This window comes from Procambarus clarkii, chromosome 92, assembly GCF_040958095.1.
Source record: "Procambarus clarkii isolate CNS0578487 chromosome 92, FALCON_Pclarkii_2.0, whole genome shotgun sequence".
Taxonomy (NCBI): Eukaryota; Metazoa; Arthropoda; class Malacostraca; order Decapoda; family Cambaridae; genus Procambarus; species Procambarus clarkii.
Genome location: NC_091241.1, coordinates 15,399,896 through 15,413,121, shown reverse-complemented (window position 1 = coordinate 15,413,121; position 13,226 = coordinate 15,399,896). Strand labels below are relative to the sequence as shown.

The following is a 13,226-nucleotide window of genomic DNA, read 5'->3' as shown; positions in this document are numbered from 1 at the left end:
CATTAGCATATCAGCCTGGGATAGCTCCGGGGAGCCGACGGGGCTCCCCCCAGAAAGTACCATTATCTGGAACACGTGATTATCCAGCTGGGGATCCTTCCCATATAGTCCGGATAATTGAGTGGAGACAGTACATGAATCTACTGTTAATGATACAAATTACAACAATCTGCTCATTCCCCACATAGAAGAGAGTATATCAGAATTTTTATGTCAGTAAAATACATGCAGGGTGCAAGTTTGTCCATCCTCCATAAACAAAATGTAAGTTTTTTAAATTGTTGTTAAATTAGTTAGAAACAAAAATTCAAACAAGAAGAGTGAAAAGTGAGGAGTATCACAGCAAAATGATAAAGTAAGTGTACGTGAAAAGATTAGTCCAGCAGTGTTGAATATAATGGAATGCCATTTTCTGGGTTAGCCCCGGACGCTCCTGGGAGCTATTGGCAAATGAGTGATATTTTAGACCGGGGCGTTAGTCTATAGAGTTCGACCTACTAGGGACCACGAGCCAGAACCTGGCCCCCCTCAGAGACGTTTCAGGGAGCAATGGCCCTGAACCCCCCCCCCCCCCCTCTGTGGTTGGGGGTTTTCCGTATCTGCCATCGACTTGGGTTAGGCACCCAGAAAGGTAGGCATAACAAAACAAATCCCACATGGTAAGACACTAACAACTAAAACCCGAAAAGGGAGGAAGAACGCCCTCCAATCCCAAGGTAACAAGCAAACAAGCAAAATCACACTCCACTGTCATGCTGCACATGCACGTAGCCCTCCCCTCCCCACGCCAGCTACTCAATCATCCAGTTCATCCAGCTCAATCATCCACATACCCACCACAGCCAGGCTGTGGTGGGTATGTGGCCCTGCGGGCCGCTCCAAGCAACAGCCTGGTGGACCAGACTCTCACAAGTCGAGCCTGGCCTCGGGCCGGGCTTGCGGAGTAGAAGAACTCCCAGAACCCCATCAACCAGGTATCAACCAGGAAGCTAAGTATCAAAACAAAGCAAAAAAACACCTATTGGAGGAAGGGAGGGTTGCCAGGGATCCTCCGGGACTCACTCAGAAAATAGCGTTCCATTATATTCAACGCTGGTTTTCTGTGGGGAGCCCCGACGGCTCCCTGGAGCTACATACCCAAAGCCCAAAGATAAGGAAAAAGAGGGACTTACACGGAAGGCGGCCACCACAAACTCCTCAACGCGGAGTCGAGACAACTGGCTACAACAGCAACCCAAAGCAACACAGGACAACCCAGGAGCAGGAACACTTATGAAACGGGGCAGAGGAGACATCCACCCCAAACGCAAGCTGGAGGGGCTCCGCCAGCACCACATGATAAAAATATTAGGCATCAAATGATGGTCCTGATAAAGCCAAGAGAGAAAGGACAAAACAACCCGATCCGAGATAAAAGAACCTATGTAGAGAGAAAATGGCAGAAAGAACACAAAAAAACTTCATACTGTCGCTGAGATGATGCTCTCAGGTGGGACACCATCAACAAAGCCAACTGATCGCCATTGACATCACCATTGGTTGATTGACAGTTGAGAGGCAGGTCCAAAGAGCCAGAGCTCAACCCCCGCAAGCACAACCAGGTGAGTACAACTAGGCGAGTACCATACAAATGGTGATAAACTCGCATCAAAAAGACCAGACGCGAAGAGCAGAGAAGACCGAACCAGCCGTGTACCAGACTGGTCCGACCTGCTGGAAGAGGTCGGAACTGCAGGAAACGCCACGGGTTCCGCACACCAAGCAAGCAGCGCCTAAAAACAAGGCTGGGCTGGCCACCAAGGGGCCATGAGGACTACTCTCCCTGAGAAGAGTAGTCCCTAACCAAGCCAGACCCTGAAGCAATAGCTGGACCGGGGTCAAGATGTACAGGTAACCCCACCTCGACCAGTCTCGCCAAAAGGTGTCCACAGTGACAGCCTTGCAGTCGGGGAAGGGCGCCACACAGATCGGGAGACGCTGAGACCACACCAACATGACGAGGTGCCGTCCAGGAGTTCGTACATCCGGCAGAGCCAACGGAAGGAGTCGGTGTTGACTGTCCATTCCTTGGACAGAGGAATGGACCGAGGCAGGCTGTCTGCCAGAACGTTGGACACACCCCTGGATATGAACCATACGGAGAGTCAAATCCTGAAAAGTCAGCAGACAAGCCGCTTGAAGTGACCAACCCCAAAGAGGCAAGGACCAAAGAGAACCCCCCTTGGTTCAGGCAATGAACCATCAGAAAACAGTCTGAATGGAGCCAGATAGTCGAACCCCGAGTGACCCAAACCCTCCGAAGTGAAAGCCACACCACCACAAACTCTCACACTGTGCTGTGAGCCTGACAGAGGGACGGATCCCACCATCACTGGTCGGCCTGGTGGGCACTGGTCACAAAGCCCCAGCCGAGAGATGACACATCTGTGAACACACCGAGTGAGGGTTCGGGTAGACGCCTAGGCACTGAATCCCCCCCCCCCCCCAAAAAAAAGATAGCCGGCGACACAGCAACTGATGAAAGGCCCCCGGAGGACGAACCCAGTGATCGTGAGAGAAACAGAATGGGTATCTCCGAAGGAACCAGAACAGCCACCAAACCCGATCCAGCAGGTAGACCAGCAAGGCGAAGTTCAGACGCCCACACAACTGCTCGAGCAACCACTGAGTTACCTGGGACCCCTCAGAAACAGCTGAAGGCAGGACAGCAGCCACAGTAATGCCTCCGGAGGGAGAGACGTGGAAGCAGTCCGAGAGTCCCAAACAAGACCCAGCCTGGTCTGAACCTAGGACGGAACCAGATGGGACTTCTTCCAGTTCACCAGGAACCCTAACCCAGCAAGCTGGGAAAGAACCACACCCCTGGCGAGTAGACAAGCAGACCAGCTGGGAGTCCACACCAACTAGTCATAGAGGTAGGCCAGAACTGGAACCCCTAGCAGACAAAGACGGGTCACCACAACCTGGGTAAGACGTGTGAATATGCAAAGTGCTAGATTCAAGCCAAAAGGAAGGCAACGAAAGCAGAATGTCTGATGCCCCACCATGAAATCTAACCATTCCCTGAATCCTGGGTGAACCCTGGGTGAACGTGCCAGTAAGCGTCCCTGAGGTCCAGCGAAACCATCCATGCACCCGGCTTCAAGAGAATCCGAACCCGAGACAGAGTGGTCATCTGAAAGGAGGGGCAAGGAATCTATAGGTTCAGATGGGACAAGTAAAGAATAAACAACATATCCGCACAGTCCCGTTTTGGCACTGGAAACATTTTCCAGCCTGAGGAACGGGGTCATTTCAACCACGCCCAAGCGTGGAGATGATGACCCCACTCCAAGATGACCTAACGAAGCACAGGGAAAGAAGCTTGCCCCATGAGCCCTGAACTCTCCGAAGGAGGAGGAGGAACCACCCAATGCCAACACAGGCCGGTGGATACCACCCGAAAAGCCCACAAATTATGGGACCAAGTGTGAGCAAACAGTGTGTGCCTTCCCCCATCGCCCCGTCAATGGGGGCGAACCGCAAAAAGGGTCGATACTACGAGAAGCCAGCCGACGAACAGTGTGATCACCGTACTGACCAGACGACACCGGCTTCGAAGGCAACTTCGGTTTAGAAACTGGCCCCAATGGCCCACCCAAATCTGTGGCACCCCGATCCCTGGTACGACCTTTCCGAGAAGGCCGAGAACGACCACCCCGGAGAACCAACAAGTCCTACATAGGACGAGAACTAGACAAAGCCGCCTGCAGAAACTGCGTGACTGCAGTTTCCGTAAACAGCAACTGACAAAACGGAGACAAAAACATAGGAGCCAGGGCCCAAGCAGATTCTAAAGAAAGAGCGAGCACAGCCAGTGCACCAGATGAAGGCCGGGCACTCAATGCCTCCACATCTTCCTCAAGTCAGGCTGAAGACAGCTCGAGAAGGAAAAAGAAGACTGAAACCAAGTGTCACGGGCACGCAAATCCTCGGCGACCAAAGACGCCGAAAGGGTGAGAACCTGCATGGGCAGCTGCACAAGGCCAACATCCCAAGGATGCGGGTCTAACAGAACCCATGTCATGCCGCAACGAAAAGAATGGGCAGTCTGCCAGCCCAGAAGATTCCGGAACCTCCAAACACACCCAATACGAGGAAGAAAAAGTGAACTCAAACAAGGATGGATCCATCACGAAGGCAGAATCTGGGTCTCGCAGGAAGTAAGTAGCAAGTGCCTCCCGAACCTACTTGGGTGAGATACGAGAGGCAGAAAACCTCCAGCAAGAAGGAACCGAGGAACCCAAGGGAACCCAGAAAGGAGCTGACCCCATATCATACTCATACAGGGAAGGGGATAAAAAAAAAACTCCCCCCTGCAACAACAAACCCCGCGAAGAGGGCACCAACACCCAAGCTGGGCAAAGGGGTCCCAAGCCCCCCAGGTCAACTCCTCCCCAGCCCCAGAATCCTCCAAACCAGGACCCAGGGCAGAGCAGTCCTCCATACCCTCTACCCCTGAAGAAAAGACAGAGGCCATGAGTAAGGCAGAAAAGAAGGGGGCCTGCTGGTGGGACCTGAAGCTCTGGTAGGAGGAACCGGCTTGAATGCCTGCATCCCCAACCCAAAAGGGCCTGCCCCGGAACCTGCCCGAGTCTCATTACCATCTAAGCCCTGCCCCGACACCGAAACCCTCAGATGTTTGGGAGCCAGAAGCAGGAGGGGGGGGGAATGGGGGAACAGCATGAACAACAGAGAAAGGACCAGGGAGCACAGACTGAACCAAAGTCGAAGCGACTAACGCCTCCCCAGGTCTGGGTAAATTGGAGAACAAGCAGAGAGCACGACTCACGAGACTTCGGATCAAAGGTGTTGTTGACCCAACAGGCAGCAAGAGAGGAAAAAATGGTGACTGTCACCCAGAGACAATCTTGAGGAGTATCTTGAGATGGTTTCGGGGTTTAGCGTCCCCGCGACCTGTAACTCCTTTTTTGTTACACATCCCCAGAAAGTAGTCCGTAGCAGCTGTCTAACTCCCAGGTACCTATTTACTGCTAGGTAACAGGGGCATCAGGGTGAAATAAATTCTGCCCGTTTGTTTCCGCCTCCACCGTGGATCGCACCCAGAACCTCAGGACTACAAATCCGAAGCACTGTCCACTCAGCTGTCAGGCCCCTACAAGGGCACACAGCAACCTTCAAACTCGCACAAGGTGAGGTGGAATCCAGAAGACGCACCCATAGATCTAATGAGCCCCAATGGGGATTTCCAGGACCTGCAATCTGACTGCTACAGGAAGCCCAGACAAGATACAGCAAAACCGGCTGGGTCCAAACTAACAAGGGAATCGGCTAAAGCTGAACCCTTGTGAAGTGTACAATCACAGGGGCATAAAGGAGGGTCACCCAAACAACAGACGTGGACCAATAGCCAAACCAGACAGACCCTCGCCAGGCAAGGAAAACAAAAATAAAAGAAAAACTACTACTTCCTACCCAAGGCCAAACAAAAGGCCACGAAAACCCCAGCTGCTGGCCCCAAGGACGGGGTAAGAGCCGAGCGACAAAGACCCCTAAGAAAGCAGTCCCCGAAAGTTCTATGGAAGGGCACCCTAGAACCCAAAGGTAATATTTACAGGGCGCCTAGAGAAGAAACCCTAAGCGCATGCAGCCCCAGTACTCTCAAAGCTGTCCTGGCCACTGCACCACACACACTGTAGAACACACTACTAAGGTACACAACTGCCTAAGACTCTGACGCCAGAATCAACATCCAGCCCACACCATATCAGCCTATGAAGTAAAGTTGTTGGGTAGCCGGCGCATGAAGTTCGGGGCATCCCCCCTTCCTCTCCTGTGGATGAGGGAGGGACCTGCATGGACAAGCGGCGTGGCAGTGGAGTGTGATGTTTGCTTGTTCCTTTAAGTGGGGGAGGTACTGCCTCTCTGGTTCGGTCTTCGGTTGCAATTTTTTCTTACCTTGTGGGGTCTGTTTTGTTATGCCTACCTTTCTGGGTGCTAACCCCGGTTGATGGTGGACATGTAATGCTCCCAAACACATGGGGGTACCATAGGCCATTGCTCCCTGTGCCTCTCTGAGGGGGGCCAGGATCTGGCTTGTGGTCCCCGGTAGGCTGAATGCCAATTGACTGATGCCCCAGACTAATATAACACATATCAGTCTGATAGCTGCAGGAAGCCAAAGGGGCTCCCCTCAGAAAAGCTGTAAGAATTATATAGATAAGCCTAAATGATCAACCTGTAGTAGGCAAAATGAATGGCAGATAAAGTACAGGAAATTACTAAGACATTGGTCACTGATAAACAAGACTTGTGGAAGAGGGTGAAGCTCATGTTTGTTTTGTGGCAGCTTGCACCCTAGCATATGAGAATAACTGAGTGTAACCCTAAGTTTGTATTAATGCTACTTGCAAATAAAGTACCCACAGTATGAACAGCATTTTTCCTCTATTTTATCAGAGTTTGCAAAGCATCAATTAATAAACATGTCTTATGATAACTACTCTATAGAAGCAATTTAACGAAACCAGTAAACGTTTTAATTAAACTGCTACCCACTGACATCTCTATAACCAAGTTCAACAGGTTTTCATAATGATCAAATAATATTAAAGACAATACCACTAAACTTACTTAAGGCTTCTTATAGTGCCAAGCTCTGTGTGTAGAAGATCCTGCGTAGTGGAAATGAGGTCAAGTGCAGCAGTGAACTCCTGTCTTGCCAGCATCACCTGGATTGTTGACTGAACTTCCCGGACAGCACTCATCACTTCAAGCTAAGACGACCCCCCACAAAAAAGTATATGAAGGAACCATAACACAAAAAAAACAGCGTTGAATGTAATAAAACGCCATTTTCTGGGTGAGTCCCGGAGGCTTTCCAGAGCTATCCAGGCTGATAGGGATGGTCCTAACTTTGGCATCAGTCAGTGTGTATGGAGTTCTAGGTCTACCGGGGCCAGAACCTGGCCCCCTCAGAGAGACACAAGGAACAATGGCCTATTGAAATGCACATGGGATTTTGAGCATTCTATATTGCCATTTACCAGGACAGGCACCCAGAAGTTAAGCACCCCAAAACCAACCCGCTATTCTAGTGAAAACTACTAAAATAGACAAACTAGTGGACAGAACTCCCCAAATGAAAACGAGCTAACGAGCATGACGCCTAACAGCTGGGTGGACAGTACTTCAGATTCGTAGCCTTGAGGGTCCAGGTTCGTTCCCCGGAAGAGGCGGAGACAAATGGGCAAAATGTTTCTTTCACCCTGATGCCCCCGTTACCTAGCAGAAAATAGGTACCTAGGAGTTAGACAGCTCCTACGGGCTGCTTCCTGGAGGGTGTGTAACAAAAAGAAGGCCTGGTCGAGGACCGGGCCACAGGGACGCTAAGCCACGAAATCACCTCAAGATAACCTCAAGAAGATGACGTCACATGAGCCACACTGCATGTCCGTGCAGCTCCCCCCTCCAGAGAAGGGGGAGCCCCTGACCCCAGTGCTGGTGACCCACACCCAGTTCTGAGGCTGGATGTCCAATACGCAAAAACCGCCGACTGGAGGGAGGGAGGATTGCCAGGAAGCCTCTGCGACTCCCCCAGAAAATGGCGTTTCATTACATTCAACGCTGGTTTTCTGGGGGAAGCCCCTACAGCTCCTCAGAGCTACTTACCCAAAGACGAAAAACGAGAGGAGCTTAACCGGGAGGTGGTCGGTGCTAACACCTCAACTCAAAGTCGAGGCAACAGGCTGCAACCGCCGACCTAAAGCGACACAGGCCCAACTAGGCCCAGGAACATTCCCAAGGTAGCGTGTAACCAGGACCCTGTTCGACCTCCAAAAACCCCGTGCCTGAATGTCAGCCGAGGACATATTACCAAAGACAGCAGCAAGCACAACAAACTTGCGAACGTCATGGGCACAAAGATAGACTGCAGGCTGGCTAGAATTAATAATCCTGCGGACAACCTGAGAGACCCGAACCCGAGAATAGGGAAGAGGGGAAATCGGATCAACCCAAAGCGTGTCCCTGGCCACAGAGGTCGCGGCGCGCAAGTAATGGTGGCGAGCTGCAACAGAACACAACACATGATGCACCCCCAGCCTGACCAACCAAGCATCAACCACCCAAGAACCGTTCAGAAAGCAGCAGTCTCATTCTTTGCCATCAAAGAAGGAGACAGCTGCAAATGAACAAACGTATCACCATGACCAAAAGAGCAGAAATCCCTGCGCCGGAGGAGAGCACGAAGTTCTCCAACCCGACCACCAGAGGCCAATGCCAACAAGAAAAAACAAGAAAAAGAGCCTTAGAAAAACAATCCTGAACCAAAGGGGCCACACCGAACCAGGAAACTTCAAACTGCCGCCGAGACGAAGCCCTCAGGTGGGACACCACCAGAGAAGCCACCTGATCGCCATATAGATGGTGATAGACCCAAGTCAAAAAAGACCAAACGCAAAGACCCGAGGAGAAGATCGAATCAGTCTTGTAACAGACCGGACCGATCTGCTGAAAGAAGAGGAGCCGGGGGAACCTCCGAGTTAGAGCAAGCAGCGCCTGAAACCAAGGGTGGGCTGGCCAGCGTTGGTAGTGTGTTGTGTTATTTATTCATGTGCTCAGCTCTCTGTGTTACATAGTGTTATCCACATTTACTTTTGTCCACCTCTTTGTGTATTGTGGTCAGGACAGTGTATTGATAAAACTCATACCCTTGTAGTTACCTAAGAGGAGTGGAGTATAGTGATGACCTGAGTCCCAGTTTGTATAGTCCCAGTTTGTAGAGACCTAACCTGTTGTGTGTGGAGCCTTTTGCCAGTTGACTCCTAAGGTGTGTGTTGGTTGAAAGGAACCATCCCCCTCCCCCCCACCTTTGTCTGTAACAATCCTGTGGTAGGTCTAAGTACACCCCTTCCCCCTGTTCTAATCAGTGTTAGATAATCTAGTATTGTTAAATAAAAACCCTTTGTAAAATTGTACCCCAAGATGTATGTCTTGTCCCATATAGATAGAACTCTTTATTACTGCTACATAGACACCTGCACCCTCCCATTAATTCTAAGAAAGTAAGAGCGGGTGTTGTTAGCGATACTCTTGGGTACGGCTTTCAATCCCGTACCTTACAGCGCTCCAAGCATCCAACGACAACAACGGGCAGTCTGCTAGCCAGGACGACTCCGGAACCTCATAACGAACCTAGTATGGAGACGAAGACCCAACCCTGAAGGAAGACGGATCCATTATAGAGGCATACTCCGGGTCACGCAGGCCTGCACCTCAGTAGGCGCCCGCGCTCAGTATTTCGCCTACTGAGGTGCTGCCCGCACCTCAGTAGGTGAAATGAAGGAAGCCGAAACCTCCAGAAAGACGGAACCGAAGGACTCGCAGGGAAACAACCGAACCCGAAGGTTGAACCCGAACAACCGAAGGGGGGGGGAGGGGGGGAGGGGGGGGGAGGGGGGAGGGGGGGGGGAGGGGGGGAGGGGAAGGAAAGGGAAGGACACTCCTTGTAGCAGTAAGCCTGCTCGGAGGGTCAGAAAACCGAGGCGGGGTCCAATGGGGCCCAAGGGCCCCCAAGTCAACTCTTTCCCAACCCCGGGAATCTCCATATCAGGCCCTCGAGTCATCCTCCAAAGCCCCGGCCTCAGAAGAAAAAGCCTGAGCGGCCGAAAAAAGCAGGAAGAGAGGGAGGCCCACTGGTCAGACCCCAGTGTCACGGCTGGAAGAACCGACTCGAATGCCTCCATCACCGTCCAGGAAGGGGCAGCCCCCGAAACTGCCCAAGTCTCGGCAACCTCTAACCCCTGCCCCGACCCCGAAGCCCTCAGGCGCCTAGGAGCCAGAAGCAGGGGGTGGGGGGAAGGGGGGGGTACAGAATGAACTACAACGGGGGAAGAACGAGGGGGTGTGGACTGAACCAAGGCAGAAGCGATCAACCACCCCAAAGTTCGGGTGGTTGATCGCTTATAAGCAAAGCGGGGCAGCCTCGGGCATTCGGGGAAGCAACCAACCTAGCACGTTGCAGCAACTTAAACCTAGTCTGCAGCATCTGTGCTGCCTATACCCAAATAATGTCATCAGTAGATTGGGTGAATTGAGTCACAAACAAGCAACAATGCTCACAGGACTCCGGGTCAAAGGTGTCACCGACCCAACAAGCAGCATGACAGAGGTAAAAACAATGAACGTTGCCCTGAGGCAAGGGGACAGAGCAACCCTCAAACTCGCACAAGGCGAGAGGGGACCCCAGGGAGTTGCATCCATCAGACCCTGTGTGCCCCTGCAGGGTTTCCCAGGCCCTAGACTGGTATCGCTAAGGGTAAGCCCAGACAAGGAACTGCTAACCGGCGCCCAAGATTACCAAACAAACTGCTAAACCTGAGCCCCCGGGACGTGTCCACTCATGGGGGCTAAGCACGGGGTACTACCGAACAACAGAGGTCAAGACCCTAATATAACAGGGGGTAATGGAACACCAAAGCAGACCCCTCCTCCCCACCAGGCAAAAACAAAAATAAAAGAAAAAGCCTACAAGAGGACAACGTACATAGGAGGAACAGAGCCGACCCCTGTTATAGGTGAAAACTAGCTGTGCAGTACCCTGTGCCGCTACCAGTGCAAAAACTACCTCTTACCCCGAGGTAACAAGAAAGGAAAACCCTCAACACACTCGGGGTGGCCAATCACCAAGAAGCAAAGGACCAACAAAGGTAGACCCGAGGTGACCTGTGGAAGAGAACCCCAAGCCCCAAGGGCAGTACTTACAGGGCACTCAGGGAAGGTGACCCTAAACACATGCAACCCAAGTACCTGAGAATAATACTCCCAACTCGCACACCACCGTAAGAGCAGTATTGGACCCAAGGCACAGCACAACAGAGAGAAACTGGAGCTGGAGCCACACGACCATGCCACAATCATATCGGCCTCAAAACTGGGAGCGCCAGCACGGAGGTCTGGGGCTCCCCCATCCCCCTCCCGGGTAGGGGGGGGAGCTGTGCAGACATGCAGCGCGGCTCGTGTGACGTCATGCTCGTTTGCTCGTTTTTATTTGGGGAGTTCTGTCCACTAGTTTGTCTATTTTAGTAGTTTTCACCAGAATAGGGGGTTTGTTTTGAGGTGCTTACCTTTCTAGGTGCCTGTCCTAGTCGATGACAGATATAGAATGCTCCAAATCACATGTGCATTTCTATAGGCCATTGCCCCTCGTGCCTCTCTGAGGGGGGCCCAGGTTCTGGCCGTGGTCCCCGGTAGGCCTAGAACTCCATACACACTGACTGATGCCAAAGTTAGGGAGATCCATATCAGCCTGGATAGCTCCGAGGAGCTGTAGGGGCTCCCCCCAGAAATCAGCATTGAATGTAATGAAATACCTCTTTCTGCTTGAGCCCCGGTAGCTCCCCAAAGACATCCCGTTGACGCAACTTCCAACTCCCTATTACTCTATTACATTAGGCAGGACTCCCCATTAGATGGGGAGCCCTGCCTGGCATACCAAGGACCAGAGCCAGAGCCTAGTCCCTCACAGCAACCTGTCCTCTTAAAAAGAACGTCGCTTTTGGCCGTTTGCCCGTATGGCCGAATATGTTCGTAATTTGAAAATGAAAAAAAAAAAAATTAATATAAATTTGAGAATTTTTTTTCAACAACAGTAAGTAAAGGGTCTTCTGATAGGTTAGGTGGGCAGGAAATTCTCATAATGTTTCAAAACGGTATGAAAGACGTTAATGGAAAGAATACTTTTCTAAGCTGGCCGAGTAAGCCAGACGACTCAAATAGAAAACGGAACAGTACGTCACTTTTGTGAGTCGATTTCATTTCAAATTACGTCCAAATTTGGCCATAGCGCGCATACCAGCCAAAAGTGACGTTATTTTTAAGAGGACGGGTTGCTCACAGAGCCAGAGCCAGTGGCACAGACAGTGCCTCTGGTTCTGGTGGTGAAGACACTCCACCACCCCACCAGGAAAGCATCCAGAAAGTTAATGAACCAACAGAGACCACTGGTGGGTTCAAAGCAACCAGAGCCTCAAAACTGCCAAACGATCTCCCAAAATAATGTAAAATGATTGAATCTCTCCAAACTAGCACAAGCTCATTAGCATTAACCACTTTGCCAGTAAGAAGGGGCCAGATTCACTAAACAGTTACACAAGTACTTACAAACGTGTACACCTTTCCTCAATCTTTGATGGGTTTGGTTATATTTATTAAACAGTTTACAAGCATGAAAACTTCCCAACCAACTGTTGCTATTGTTATAAACAGCCTTCTGGTCTTCAGAGCTCATTAACTGTTTAATAAATGCAAACAAAGCTGCCAAAGATTGAAAAAAGATGCACAAGTTCATTAGTGCTTGTGTAACTGCTTCGTGAATCTGGCCCCTGGTCTTTCCCCAGCCTTCCAAAGCCAGTTCTGGAGCAGATGTGAAGAATATACACACACCAACTGGTGAACCTGGAAGTGACGGAGGAAATCAGGGAACCACTCGGCCTCAAACAGAATGAAGCATTTCATTACATCCAATGCTGGATTTTTAGAGAAGCCCTTGTAGCTCCCTAAAGCTACCTACCTATGGAGAAGAACCACAGGGGACTTACTAGAGGAGGAGAGATGGCAAGTAATCAAGATGATGAAGACACAGCCGGTTAAGTGAGATAACCCAAGGCAACATAAGCATGACGAGGCCCGGGGATATTAACTAAATACCACTGCCAAGACCATTTAGACTGTGAAAGCCCCCATGCCCTAATATCAGCCAGAACATGACAGCAAAGACTGCTGTGAGAGCAGCATAATTATGGACATCATGGGGTACAAGAGTAAACTGCAGGCTTCTTGGACTTAACCCTCAAATTGCGCATCGCATCATATGATGCTTTGACCAACTTGCAGTAAATTGCGCATCGCATCATATGATGCTTTGGAGTACTACACAAGATTTAAACGGCCCGCGGATACACGGGGTTCACCACACCTTCATCAGGGCTCTTGTAAACAGACGCCATTTTTTTTTTTAAATCGTGGGCCAAATTCCCGGGTGTTAGGGGCCTCAATATTGAGTGAGCTACCAAGCCTGACGCACGCAGCATGAGCTCACAGCCCTGCTGTTCAGCTTGAGACCACAGCATCGCCTAAAAATGCCATAATATACTTGTTCATGCTATTATGTAGCGATGATATTATTACAGAAGACCCCTGACAGTGATAAAACTGACCAGGGTTCT

At 50.9% G+C, this 13,226-nt stretch overlaps 1 protein-coding gene across 1 annotated transcript in view; it reads right to left on the bottom strand.

The window, feature by feature from the left end:
- The window catches only part of scat (VPS54 subunit of GARP complex scat), a 154,096-nt gene that overhangs the window by 105,840 nt on the left and 35,030 nt on the right, over positions 1 to 13,226 (bottom strand). Inside the window, exon 9 of the mRNA XM_069318994.1 lies at positions 6,634 to 6,776. Within this exon, the coding sequence (XP_069175095.1) occupies positions 6,634 to 6,776 (143 nt within the window). The remainder of the gene's footprint in view (positions 1 to 6,633; positions 6,777 to 13,226) is intronic.